The 15,209-nt window shown below is 40.3% G+C and overlaps 1 protein-coding gene across 3 annotated transcripts in view; it reads right to left on the reverse strand.

Annotated features, from left to right (window-relative positions):
* Cntnap5 (contactin associated protein family member 5) overlaps positions 1-15,209 on the reverse strand; it is a 920,429-nt gene that overhangs the window by 312,082 nt on the left and 593,138 nt on the right. For all 3 annotated transcript variants that reach the window (XM_059280761.1, XM_059280759.1, XM_059280758.1), the window contains exon 12: positions 1,883-2,002. In XM_059280761.1, the coding sequence (XP_059136744.1) occupies positions 1,883-2,002 (120 nt within the window). The remainder of the gene's footprint in view (positions 1-1,882; positions 2,003-15,209) is intronic.

Here is a 15,209-nt window from a genome sequence, read left to right on the forward strand (position 1 = left end):
GTCACATGACCAGCCATGGTGCCATTTCTTGCATGTCCTTAGTGCCTTGGGCACTATCTGTCTAGAAAGAGCTCTATAAGTAGACTGCCTTACTGAAGACGAGCCTAGAGCACAAATACTCCATCAGATATGAGAGGCCTGACTCTGTTGCTTCATTACATGGTGCATCTGGCATCTCTGAGGACCAGGGCTTGAAATAAACTGTGAATGTGTGTGTGTGTGTGTGTGTGTGTGTGTGTGTGTGTGTGTGAGAGAGAGAGAGAGAGAGAGAGAGAGAGAGAGAGAGAGAGAGAGAGAGAGAGAGGTGCCAACAATCAATGACAGTCATTCACAGAAGGACTACTGGCAAAGCTAAATGCTTAAAAACCAACCACATCAATGTTTAGGAAGGTGGAATTGTATTACAGAATAAATTAACCATAAAATGTCGCTTTTAAACATGTATTTTACTCGTGGGGAGGGCACATGGTACCAGTGTGAATCTGTGGAAATCAGAGGACAACATGTGGGAATCTTTTTGGAGTCAGTTCTTTCCTCTTAACATGTGGGTCCAGTGATTGATCTCAGATCACTGGACTTGGCACCAAGGAATTTTACCTGCTCAAACTCAGATGCCATTTCTAAACCTATGCAATTAATTTATAAATAAGTTACATATTCTCAGGATATTCCATAGAAAGCATTCTCTCTAATGAAGATGATGATGATGATGAAGATGATGATAATGAAGAAGAAGAAGAAGAAGAAGAAGAAGAAGAAGAAGAAGAAGAAGAAGAAGAAAAAGAAGAAGAAGAAGAAGAAGAAGAAGAAGAAGAAGAAGAAGAAGAAGAAGAAGAAGAAGACAATGATAATGATTTGCAAGGGAACTACCATTCCCAGAAAAAGAGGCTATACCTATATTGAATATTGTACAAAGCTAATTGATCGGAACATCAGTGATTGGGGACAAGTCAAAATGTTTGTAGATCCAGTGCACATTTATTGAGAAATCTTGGCCTATTGAACAGTAACTTATTGCCCAGCTGTATGTATAACAACATTCCTGCGACTGTCTAGCAAGTATTCTTGAAATATTTGAAGTGGCCCCTATATTTTATGAACCTAAAGTCTAAGAAAGTCATCAGATAGCATGTGAGGCTCAGAGCAGAGATGTTCAGCTTTCCTGAAATCTTCCCACCTGATGTTTGACTAGCATTTAGAAAAATATCTTGATTTACAAAAAATCATCATGAAACTATTAGCATCACGGAACATGGAATTTATGGTAACCTATATCTATGTTCTCAGGCCACGGTCGGTCACTTCTGTTTGGCTCTAGAATAAACTATCTCTTTCTCCTTTTCAGGTGAGGGCTGTTTTCTAGGTATTTACTTGCTGCTCTAACACACCTGATTATCTACTATCCTCACAGCTTCTTGGTGTAATCCATTTCACTGATGAACTACTGAAGCTCAAGAAGTTAGGACTCACCCAGAGGCACAGTCCAGAGAACCATCTACGAACGAATTTTCTCCTTTGTGAATCAGGACTTCCCACTGACTTTTATGTCTTGTTTATTGTTTGTTTATTTATTTTGTTCTTACCTCCTTTTCCTATTGTTGTTGAGTTTTAACAGAGAAGATGACCTTGGCAAGCCCGACAGAGGACAGTGGGTGATTCATTCTCGTTACAGAGAATAGTATCACAACCATTACCAAGCTCCCTCTACCCTTTCCTGAAAATAACTAAGCTAATTCCTAGTATTTGTCAAGATAGCATCCTTCTCCCATTGAAGCTAGTCCTGTAAGATTTTGTTCCCTCAGGTGTCCCGTTCTAGAAACTCCCTTCCATCTCATACCAGCAGTTGCGCATACTAAGCATGCTTGGAAAACACGGCCCTTACCAGTGATATTGCAGTACACCTGGAGAGGTCCCAGCGGCCCGCTGCCATCAGAATCAACATAGAAGAAGCCAGCTTTATTCCCTCGGTGCCTGTACACCTCACAGGATTGCTCATAGATGGCTGGAAAGACAGAAAGGCAAACTTTACTTGGCTCTGAATATTCCTCTGCAGGGGTCAGTAACTCATGCTAAAGCCTACTTCTCATGCTTCTTCCTTTCCCATCCTGTACAGGCCCAAAGTCTTTACAGCCCAGTGTTCTGGCACTTTATAAACTTATGCCCATTTTAGTTTCATTTCTGTTACTGTGATAAAATACCTTGACAAGAAAGCAACATAAGGGAGAAAGGGCTTTTTTTTCCTCACAGTTTTAAGTTGCAGTCTATCATTGTGGGGAAATCACAGTTGCTGGAACTTGAAGTAGCTAGTCATATCACATTCACAGATAAGGACACTGAGAAACAAATGCACATTTGTTTACTTTCTGGCTTGCTTTTACACAGCTTAATTTCTCCATTCAAATAGTTCAGAAACTATGCTGCTTGGGCTATTGTCAACTGGACACAGCTAGAGTCATTTTGGAATATAGAACCTCAATGGAGAAAATGTCCCCATGTGACTGGAGTGTAGGGAACTCTTTAAAGCATTTTACTTATTGATGATTGATGTGGAAGGGTGTAGCTCACTGGAGGCAATACCGCCCTTCAGACTATTGTCCTGTGTGACATAAGAGTACAGGATGAGCAAGCCATGTTAGCAAGACAGTAAGCAGTATGACTCCATCGCCTCCCTTCAATTCCTGCTTCCAGGTTCCTGTCTTGAGTTCCTTCCCTGACTTCCCTTCATGATAAATTGTGACTATAACCTGAAATAAGTCCTTTCCTTATGTCTTTATTATAGCAATAGAAACCTAACTAAAACAAGGATCCCCTGTCTAGAGAATGGTGCCATCCACAGTGGACTATATCTTCCCACACCTATTAATATAAGCCTACAAACATGTCCTCAGACCAGCTCAGTATAGACAATGCCTCCTTGAAACTCTCTTCTCAGGGTATTCAGGTTGTGTCATGTTGACAGTTAAGGATAGCCATCACACACCATTACTTTTATAATTTATTGATTCATTCTTCTAAGTCCATCTCAGGGGTACATCTATCCTAAAATCTCCCCTCCTATCTGTCCCTGTGTTGGCTGATTTGCATGCTGCTCCTATGTCTTTACAGTGGACTAAGCTAGGATCATCAATCAGCACACTGGCCTATCTTCTAGAATGTGCTAAGGACCTCTAAGAATCATGGCTGTGTGTCATGTGATACTTCATCACAGCATCTAGCAAATCTCTAAACAATATCATGGTTCAACATATATTTTTGCTAGTGAGTTTAAAATTCACATATGCTGTTATGTCTTTTTAGCATCAAAATATGAGGACACTGTCTTGGGGATGTGTGTGTGTGTGTGTGTGTGTGTGTGTGTGTGTGTGTGTGTACATGTATTTGTGTGTTTGTGTGATGCCTATAGTCAACTTCAGAGGTTGTTTCTAAGTAGTAACCACTTTGTCTTCTCCTTGCCTATTTGGCTAGGATGCCTGGCTAGTGAGCCTTAAGAATCTGCCTGTCAATATCTCAACATGAGGGTTACAAATGTGCACACCATGCCTGCTGTTACATGTTCTGGGGATCATATCAGGTCCTCAAGCTTGCAAAGCAAGCACTGTACCAACTAAGATATCCTCCAGCCAAAAGGGACATTCTCTTACATTTATATATGCCAAGTTTAGGAAAGTAACTGATATAATATTGTATCCGGTTCAATCCATCTTCACTTAACAATTGCTGTCTAATTTATAGATGTATGTCAACAAGTATGGTTTCACCAAAGGACAGAGACATAAATAAGACCATCAGCCTGTGACCTCATGCTTACAAGCCAGGGCAGGCACTGTTCTTGTATGCTCATACAGGAGCAGGAACAGAAAGAGGTCACAGAGGTCACTTAATTTGGAGCTTTAACAGAGCTATATACCTGATAAATATTAATCTCATTAAACCAACACTAACAGATTTGGAAGAATGCAAAGGTAATGGCTTAAAAGATACATTAACCATCTTAAATATAAAAATTCATATTTAATACTTCACGCAAAATCCTGTAGTTTTGAGAAGCATGTGTGCATTGAATTATGTCACCTAACCATGCTTAAAACACTTTAATGGATCCTAACATCATTCAAGATAGAGTACAAGCTTGTCACCTTAGCCGACTTCTGCCCCTGTGACTAATGTCCCATCCCAGGAATATGAAGCTACCGTTCGTCATGATCAACTGTGAGGGGAGCTTCAAATAATTCATTACCAGTCAAGTTCTAAAGCCTGAGAGAGTTGAATTTTTTATACTTTGGAGTGAATTCAAGGTTATACTTATATTCACACAACTCTCTCTGGTATTCATGTACACTTTCTGAAGTAGAGGTAAATAAGAGTGTCATGGTATGTGCCCTAAACACTGAACACAAAATGCATCATATACTCTTCCTAACACCTGATATCTCCACTGATAAAGTGCTGGCCTGGAAGAATATGACCTTCCAAATCTATGTGATGCACTTTGGTGTGTATCCATACTTGAATGTCAATTAGTATGAGTAGCCATCTCCAAACATACATACAGTCATAGGAGGACAAGCCCATGAAAGACGTTGCCACTGTTCTTTTCTCATGAACATGAAAGAAAAGTAGCATCCAGTCAGCATGTGAGCATTTGCCTAACTGCTGAGAACACTGAGCCAGAGAGTGGAGGCATTTGCTGTTAAGCCTGATGACATGAGTCTGGTCCCTGGTACTTACATGGTGGAAGAAGAGAACAAGCTGCTGCATGCTCTCCTCTACCCTCCACATTTATTCTGTAGTACACACACAATCACATAAATATAGTCATATAAGTGCATGTGTGTGTGCACACATACACACATGCACACACGCCAACACAATAAAATTGTAAATATTTCACAAAGAACATGAACTCTAGAAATGAACTGGGTAACTGTTTGAAGTATGGCCACAACTAGCACCTGTGTTACTTTGAGAAAGTGACTTTACCCTTTCTGGCCACTCCTAAGGTTATTCCAGGATGGACACTTCCTGGTATTCCGATACTCATGCTTGTCTTACTTAATTTTCTCATTGCTGTTACAAAACACCTGACCAAAACAACCTAAAGGAGAAAGGGCTATCTCTGGCTCACAGTTAAACTGGATACAGGCCATATTGGAGGAGAAGACAAGGCAGCTGGTGTAGGAGCCAAGATTAGATTCCTAGAAAGCGGTGGCGACCATCTTTGAAGCTCCTGGATTGCTCTCTGAGGTAGAAGCCACTGGCCTCCTCAGGAGAGAATCTGATGGAAAAATCCTACCTGAGAGATCTTAGGAGCCTCTACTGCCTGCCATGAAGGTGAACAAAGCTTCACAGTGGCTGAAGAGGGGCTGGCGATCTACTTTTATGTTTTCAGACAGAGCTATGTTTTTCATAAAACTCACATCTTCAACTCCACTTGCAGAACTGGATGCTACTTGCAGTTTCTATAGGTTTAGGATAACTTTACAATGTAAAATTGTTGTCTCTTAGATTGTACTTGTGTGTGAGTGTGTGTGTCTATCTGTCTGTTTCTCTGTCTGCATTTTTCACACCAGTGTGCTCCATGTCTTAGTTAGGGTTTCTGTTGCTGTGATAAAACACTATGACCAAAAGCAACTTTGGGAGGAAAGGGTTTATATCATCTTACGCTTATAGTTCTCAATCCAGGGAAGTTAGGGCAGGATCTGAAGGCAGGAACCTGGAGTCAAAAACTGATACAAGCCATGAAGAAATATTGCTTACTGGCTCGCTCCTCATGGCTTGTCCTGGCTGCTTTATTATACCATTCAGTACCATCTGCCATTAGATAGCACCACCTACAATGAGCTGCCATGTCAAATATTATTCAAGAAAATGCCCTACAGGATTGCTTATAGATCAACCTTAAGGAGGCATTCTCACAACTGAAGTTCCCTCCTCTCAGATGACTCTAGCCTGGTTCCAGTTGACAAAACCTAGCCAGCACAGTATTCCAAGGTTTGCGTATGGAGATCAGGGGACCAACTCAGATGTCTGTCCTCATCTCTCTCCTTGGTTGATCCAGGGTCCGTTGTTGTTTTTCCACAGCATAAGCCACAGGCTAGCTGGCCTGTGACAGTCCAGAGTAGAAACACTCTCTGCCTTTTATGTGGGTCCTGGGGACTTTAACTCAGTCCTTTATGGCAAATGCACTATTACCCACTGAATGATCTCTCCAGCTTCAGGTTCTGTGACTTCAATGTAAGGATTTACCTCTGCAGATCTGCTACTTTCTTTCTGGCTTTCACCTATGCACTCTAAACCCTTCAACCTTTTCCTGCTCTTATTTCCTGTGCTTGCTTTTTTTGTTTTGTTTTACCATCTTAATTTTTATTTTTTTTGTTTGGTTTGTTGGTTGTTGTTTTGTTTTTCAAGACAGCTTTTCTCTATAGCCCTGGCTGTCCTGGAACTTGCTCTGTAGACTAGGCTGGCCTTGTACTAACAGAGATCCACCTGCCTCTGTCTGACTCCAGAGTGCTGGGATTAAAGGCGTGCGCCACCACCACCCAGCCTTTTTAAAAATTGTTGCTGTCTTTCTTTTACTGAGTGTGTATTTAATTATTTTTTTGCCATCGTGAGTTTAAATTATTGTTGAAACTTTAGTTGAGTTGTGTCAAATTAGGTCAAGCATGCCTTATATTTTCAGCATTCCTTTTTCTGCATAAGTTTAATTTAGCATGCCCCAAAGGACATGTGACACAAGACTGGAAATGCACAAAAATGTACTTCCAGTGACTTTTCAGAATAGGACAGAGCACAGGGCACAGTTTTGCAGACTGTAGATTTTGTTGAGTATTCTGACACAGATGAGTAATACATGAGGTAAAAATTAGCTAAGACATTTAGGGTAAAAGGACCCCAATGAAAAGGAGCCTATTTCCTCTTTGGCTAAAAGCCAGATACGTCTCTTTGCCTCTTGGTAGCTTCATTTTTGCCAGAAGCCAGAGATGCCAGCTCCTCTTCAGAGAGAATATTAGAGCAGTAATCAAGGATCATTAAGGGAAATACTCAGAACTCTGTAAGCTTGTGGCCAGCCTGTTCTACATGGGGAACTCAAGGCCAGCTGATGCTACACACTAAGACTCTCTTTCAAAAAATCAAACCAAACCAAATAAACACAAAAGGAGAATAGAACATCTGGCCTGGATGGAACTTAACACCAGTTAGGCCAGGTCAATCACATGACCTTGGGACTGAGTGAACCTTAAGACATGATAAGGAGATAGAAGGAATAAGTGTGCCTATACTGAGATACTTCACAAAATTGGTGTTTCTGATGAAGTCCCCATGAACTGAGTCAACATCAGGTTCAACTGGGTCTGGACCCTCTTCTGAATCCTTATTTAGTGTTGCTCAGATGACTAGGAAGCCATAGGGAAGAAGGTAACACTGGACCCAGTCATACAGTGGGCACCAGGATCAAATTACAAGTAAATCACAGACTTCAATATCAAATACTGAGATGCCTGAATGTTCTTATGGAAAAGAAGACTCAGTTTATTTATAAACTAGAAAAACTAGAAGTTGCAAAAATCCTAACAATGATCCAAATTCAGATATAAGAAAATAAAATGGTTAAACACACTTAAAATAAAATGAATGAAAAAAAGAAAAAGGTAAATAAATTAGTGTAAAAATATGATGATGTCAAATGGGAAAACCAATATTGATATCATAAAACTTTAATATAAAGTCTGAAATTTGATAGAGGACACAGAGGCATACTGACCTTGAGGACACAAGATTTATTTAATGCAAGGTAACATGATGGAGCTCAAAGTGAAAGGGAAGGAGTTCAGATTACCCAGAGCAGCAAAGATGTCTGCTTTAAAACTTTTGTGGTGAAAAGAGGTAGGTGTCTTGTACTGAGAGAAAGTGAGGAAGGAGCCTGCTAGCATGTGACTCAGACATTGGGAGCTATTGGAAAGGGTCACATTTAATTAACTGATGCCTCTAACCTGAGGTCCTTGGGGGAAGTAAGAATGGTACTTGACATCCTTTTGGAATCTGAACAATTGGGGAGTTTACAGACTCACAGACATGCAGTCTGACTCTCCTTGTAGAATCAGATATCACTGAGTCAATGCTAAGGATGGCTTTACTTTAAGATGTTAGTCTTTCTTTCCTGGGACCACCTGTTACAGATTCCCAGACCTGCTATCCTTAAAGTGCTTTTCATTGGCCCTGACATTGCAGAGAAGTGGAGCCTGATTTGCTCCTACCTTACGTCTAACAACATTTCTAACTTTTTCTTAGTTAAAAATGAAGACGCAGCACAATAATCTATTGAAAGGAAGGCAGAAATGTAGAAGGGCAATTGGGAAAATAAGTGTAAATATTTCCAAAGGAAATGATGCTATTTATTATTTCTGAAAATAATATTTTTGTTAATTAAACCAACTTGGGAAACGTGGCATATGATGACAGCATCTGAGGCAGGGGGATATCCATGAATATGAGGTAGAGCCAGGCTACAGAACAAAATGCTTTATCAAGCAAACAGATAGACAGACAGCCATTGCATTGATACAGGCTAAAGTTCAAGGTTCCTACTAGGAAACCATCTGCTTCCTCAGTAAATGTTAGCAGACGCCCTTACTGCCCCGTCACTGCACAGGCTAATCCTTCAGTCCATCCTTTGGCCTCCCATTAGACCACAAATCCCTGGAGTACATAGACTTTTCTCTGTTTCTAAATCGCCCACTCAGCTGGGGAGGTAGCTTTGCATGCAAAGTGTTTACTGTGTCAGCACAAGGATGAGAGTTCCCCTCCTCAGGATTCAGGAGAAAACCAGGGCTGGTGACACATGCTTGTAATCTGAGCATGGGGACTGTAGACAGGAAGAACTTGGGATCCAGACCAACCAGCCAAGCCTATCTAATTTAATGAGTTCCATGCAAGTGTCTCCAAAGACAAGGTTGATGGTGACTGAGGGAAAGACAAGGTTGTCCTCTGGCTTCCACATGCACACACATGTGCACCCATGAACACATACATACACACTTAAACATACACAATTAATGACTATTAGTTAAAAGTTACCATAGGTGCTAAAAGCTTAACTGAAGAAAACCAATAGAATCTATGGAAATCTCTGCCTCTGAAGTACCAGTAGAACTCAAACCAAAGAGATTTCTTCCACCCAGTGTACAAAATATGACCTTCTGTGTTCTCTGACTATTCTAGATTAGCACAAGAAGAGACCTACAGGAGAATCACAGCATATTCTACTGTGGAGAAACTGAGTGCCTAAAAGAAAATGAAAAGGCAGCTGTTGGTGGGGTTTGGAGATGGCTATCAGTAGAGTGCTTGCCATACAGGCATGAGGACCTGAGCTTGATGGCCAGAACCCACGTAAAAAGCTGTGTGTGACAGTGTGTGCCTGTAATCCCAGATGAACTGAAGAGCTCCAGTTTCGGTGAGACCTTGTCTCAAAAATAACGTGGAGAGAGCATTGAGTTCTGACCGCCTTATGCACATGGGATTGCATATACAAGCATTCCCATGAACAGGCACACATATAATACTACTGGAATTTCGGAGGAATCTCTTTGCGGTCACTAGATGATACCAGGGAAATCAAGATTTCCTCTTGGGGTTCTTAGCCTCCTTAATAGAATAATTTAAGAATGAATTTAATTGGAAGCTCAAAGAATTTCTATGAAATTCCCAAATAATGAATAAAAATATTACGTTTAGAAAAAAAATTAAAAAGGAAATCCCCAAGGCAGGCAAAGCTGAAAATCTCAGTAGCTGCTCAGAGAAGGAGAATGGAAAAGATAAAAAAAAAAAAAAAAAAAAAAAAGGCATTCTGTTTGAGTTAAGCAGACACGGAGATTAGCCACATGGTGGCAGGTGGCCACATGGTAGGAAGGGGAACTTCAGAGAAGGAATGAGAAAGCCTGAGTACCAGGGAACATATTCTTAGACTCCAGCCAACATCCAACAGAGAAAGGCAGAAGAGAAGAGGAAGGAAAACTTTCTTAGTCAGAACTCAGAAATGCCCATAGATCCATACAAACCTCATTGCAGCTTATAGCAACTATTCTAGGGAGTAGGGATTCTAAGAACAAGAACATTACCTAAATAAAGAAACAATTCTTCCTTTTACGTCTTTAGCAGAGCTTAAGAACTTGCCTTGCTGAGGCTTAGGTTTCATGGCCAGGCGATAGGCAAGCCCAACATTAACTCTTAAGAGAGGAGACAATGGCATGTCTTCATCAAGAAAGACATTCAATTCTTATGCACACAAAGATTATTTTGAGGCAGCAAAGTGTGTCTGTGTTAAAAACAGCAACCAGAAAAGTGAGCATTGCTGTTGAAGGGTTACTATCAGGAATTCATGCAAAGCACTGCACTCCCCAGTGAAAAGGACAATGGTAGACACATGGGGCTCTTCAGGATAAATTTCTACACAAACAGAGCAGATATATAATGTGACCAGACAGAGCAGATGGATCCATGGTTTCACATCTAAGAGAAATAGTCTGAGTACAGTTCTGGCAGATAATTTATTGCCTATGGTACAATTTGAAATGTCCTTGTGATATTCTCTTTCATTAGAGATAATGATAGTATTCAGACAGCGAAATAGTTTTATTTAGATCTCACCTTTTCAAGTGCCAAGGTCAGAGCTATAGTTTTGCACTTTCGCCATTTATATTCCTACTGTAAAACTATGGAAACAAATAAAACTATGGAAACAAATATGAAACTCTGTGTGTGTGTGTGTGTGTGTGTGTGTGTGTGTGTGTGTGTGTGTCCATTCCTGTGTGCATGTAGTAGCCAGAGATTAACATCAGGTTTCTTCTTCAGTCACTCTCTTCATTGCTTACCCCTCTTTTAAATTTGATGTATACATGCCATGGAGTACATGTGAAATCAGAGGAAAATTTGCTGGGGTTGGTTCTCTCCTTCCATCTTGTGGGTCCTGGGGATCAAACTCAGGTTGTCAGACTTGGCAAGCACATTACCCTCTGAACCAACTTGTCAACTTGTGCACCTTAGTTTTTGAGACAGAATGTGAAGCTCAGCAATTTGTCTAGACAGTGATTCCCAGAGTTCCACCTGTCTCTGCCTCCCAAGCACTGGGATTGTAAGTGCATGCCAGCATACCTGACTCTTGGTTGTGGGTGCTGGGAATTAGAACTCAATTTTTTCATGAGTACATGGTAAGCTCTTTACCCAGTGAACTGTCTCTTTAGCTTCTTAGTACATATTTTAAGACCTTAAAAATATTTCAGTTCTTCTTAGCATGTCTATCATTGTCTTTATTCTGCTCTATATACATACACACATATGTTTGTAACAATAATTAATTTAAAAAGAGGCCATGAATTTAAAGGAGAGTGAAGAGGGCATAGGGAAGGTTTGGAGGGAGGAAAGGAACAAGATCAATGATGTAATTATAATCTCAAAAATAAAAGAAATAATTAAAAAATGTTTCAATCCTGTCTCTTCATCCTTGTGATGTCCTGGGTGATAGTGTATTTACCACATGATTGCAATTAGTTACAGACCTACACACACTGCCTATAGACATAAATAAGATCATATTAATTCCAGTAACCAAGTGAATGCTTGTGCAGCATTTTATTTAGCAGCCGTTTATTTAATTAAGTTTTTCAAAACCCTAGTGCAGTAGACTTTTGATAATTTGACTTGGGCTTCTTTTGACAAAGAAAATAAAAATAGTACTAAAACTAATGAGAATCACAAAATCATTTAAGAGACTGTCAGTGGATTACACTGGAGAAAGAAGAGCTTTGGATGTCCCAGGTCACAGACTGAACTCGGAAGACACAGCAAAGTGTCAGGTTGCAATATTAGACCACAAAGGAGGAGTCAGAGGCTCTTTGAGCCCCTGGGCTATAGTGTATTAGAGCTCTGGTGCTGATGGTATGCTCTTAACAATGTTTGACAAAGACAGGATGTCTGCCAGGGGGCTTCTGGAGAACTGGAAAGGCCAAGACCAGTATCTTCTTCCAGCTTCAGCACTATCCAAGCCTCATCTGTGCTTCATTGTTTCCTTTGAAACTAGCTATTAAAGGCAGTCTACAGCAGCAGTAACTATGTACTATACACAGCAGTCACTATATATGATACACAGCAGTCACTATATACTATATACATCAGTCACTATATACTATACACAGCAGTCACTATATACTATACACAGCAGTCACTATATATTATATACAACAGTCACTATATACGATACACAGCAGTAACTTTATACTATACACAACAGTCACTATATATGATACACAGCAGTCACTATATACTATACACAGCAGTCACTATATACTATACACAGCAGTCACTATATACTATACACAGCAGTCACTATATATTATATACAACAGTCACTATATATGATACACAGCAGTGACTTTATACTATACACAACAGTCACTATATATGATACACAGCAGTCACTATATAGTATACACAGCAGTTGCTGTATACTATATATAGCAGTCTCTATATACTACACACAGCACTCACTGTATACAAGTGCAGAGCCTTATGTGTGATATAAAGGACATTCTGGCATTCTATAATTCAGTAAACCAGTCTATGAAATTATAGTAAGAAATAATGACACACTATGGCTAGAAAGTAAATGTGCGAATATAGAGAATAAAGACTGTTTTTAATAGTCCAGATGTAAATGAAGTCCATCCTATTGGTAGCATGAAAGCAAATACACCTTATGTTGATGATGAGCTGAGACAAATGTCAGAGTGTATAGCTTCAATGACAGTGTTCCTCTGACTACATCAATTGGCAGTCCCTAGGCTTACCACTGGAAAAATCATCATTCCCAAGGTGACCGACATTAGACTAAAAATACTGTTCTGAAAAGTACCTTGCAAGAGATTCAGGTGAGACTGGAGGGAGGGCTCAGTCACTGAGCTGCTCAGCAGAGGCCCTGGGTTCCATTCCTATCATCCACAATGCACAGCTCACAAGTCACTATAACTCCAGTTCCAGAGCATCAGACACTCTCTCTAGCCTGTGTGGATATCTATGTACTTGTTGTGGTACACATACAGACAAGCAGGCACGCACATATACATATACAAATAAAAATAAGTAGAAATGCTTTAAAATAAAAAAAATTAACTACACTTTACCTTTCCTAGAGTTAAAGAAGCATTATTTTAAAATGAACAAAACTATGACAGAATCACTGTGATGAGGGATGTAAAGAATTCAGTAGAGGTTTGCTTGTCAAGATGTTGCATGGAAAGCATGAGGACTCCAGTTCGATTCCCAGAATTCAAATTAAACAAATAAACAAGCAAACAGAAAGGCTGTGTTTGCAATCCTAGCAACAAGGAGGCAAATCCCTGGAGCTTTGTGACCATCTATTTGGTGAGTTCCAGGACAATGGAGAGACACTGATTCAAAATAAAACACCAAATAAATGTGGACAATGTTGAGGAGCAAAACGTGTGTATCTTTGTAGCTGGAGTTTTCTCCAGTCCTGCCTGGCCCACAGTCAGTACAAATCTCTCTCACTCGCCAGTCCCGCAGCCGCTTAGACCCAACCGAGTAAACACACAGAGACTTTTATTGCTTACAAACTGTATGGCCATGTCAGGCTTCTTGCTATCTAGTTCTTCTATCTTAAATTAACCCATTTCTATTAGTCTATACTTTGCCACGTGGCTCGTGGCTTACCAGTACCTTACATCTCGCTTGTCATGGCGGCTGGCAGCTTCTCTCTGCCTTAGCCTTTCACTTCCCAGAATTCTCCTCTCTCCTTGTCCCGCCTATACTTCCTGCCTGGCTACTGGCCAATCAGTGTTTTATTTATTAACCAATCGGAGCAACACATTTAACATACAGAACATCCCACAGCATATCATCTTGCCTCTACACACACACATATCTGCACCAGTACAAAAAGGAACATGCAGCAAAATGCGCAACACAAATAATGCCCACTAAACAATGCCAGACAACACAGTGTTGCTTTCCTGTCCCAGGTGCTGAAAATCTCAGTACCAAAACCCTGTACTCAAAAATAAAACCCAGTAGTTGCCAGATGCCATCTCTGTGATTGATTTTCATCCTTTTGTCTTCTTAACTTTTGTGTTTCCAGGGAGTTTCCCTTACCAGAAGCAGCCACAGGTACTCTGTCCATGAAGATCACTCTCCAGCTCACCCAGTGAGCAGACCCCAGTCTGAGGAATCATTTTTTTGCCCTTTCATGCATTTCTATAAAGAACCTTTGAAGGCTGACATCTCTGAGTTTAACATCATGATAGCTGATAAAGATGTGGCCTTCTCAGAGACACAAAAGGCCATTAAGGGAAGAAGACTGTCACCCTAAAGAAAGCCACCTTGATACTGGTTTTGTGCTGATGGTATTTAAGGAAAAACAAATAAACCAAAAAAAAAAAAAAATGAAGATAAACAGAAATAGATTCAAAGGCTTAGGGGATAGCTCAGTCAGTAAAATGTTTGCCTTGCGAGTATGAGTAGCTGAGTCCAATCCCTTAAACACAAAAGATTAGTTGGTAATTGTGGCATTCACTTGGAACCTTGGAACTGGAGAGGTAGAAATAAGGGAATTCCTGGGCCTCCTTGGGTAGCCAGTCTACCCAGATCACTGAGAAATCTTACCTCAAAAATCAAGGTTGACAACACTTAAAAACTGACAGTTTAGTTTATTTTCTGATCTCTACATCTGTTCATATACATACACATTTGCACACACATGAGGGATTATATATAAGTATTGTATACCTACCATATTTTTAAAAAAGACAAAGAAAAATACACACCCAGAAAAGCTATATCCCTACCACTGATTGTCTGAGATCAGTATTCATCTGGAAAGTTGCCATGTACCATCCTCATCCCTACCTGCAGAACTCATTCTCCCAGGACATCTCCTATCAGCTCAGACATGACTCTCAAGAAAGCCATTGAAAAGAAAGAACCTTAAAACATGAATTGCTACCCAAATATTTGCTTTCTGTAAGTCTACACAGACAGACCCTTGCCTTATTTGCCTCTACAATGGATTTCCTCTTGTTGAAGATGCTGCATGTTCAGAGCTCTGAGCCCCTGTGCCCCACCTTGCATGGCTGTTCTGCCTCCTGGTGTGGAGAGCACTTTGCTTCACTTTGTGTACTGATCTCCATGTGTTATGGGGTCTT

The sequence above is a fragment of the Peromyscus eremicus genome, chromosome 15, assembly GCF_949786415.1.
Source record: "Peromyscus eremicus chromosome 15, PerEre_H2_v1, whole genome shotgun sequence".
NCBI classification, from domain to species: Eukaryota; Metazoa; Chordata; class Mammalia; order Rodentia; family Cricetidae; genus Peromyscus; species Peromyscus eremicus.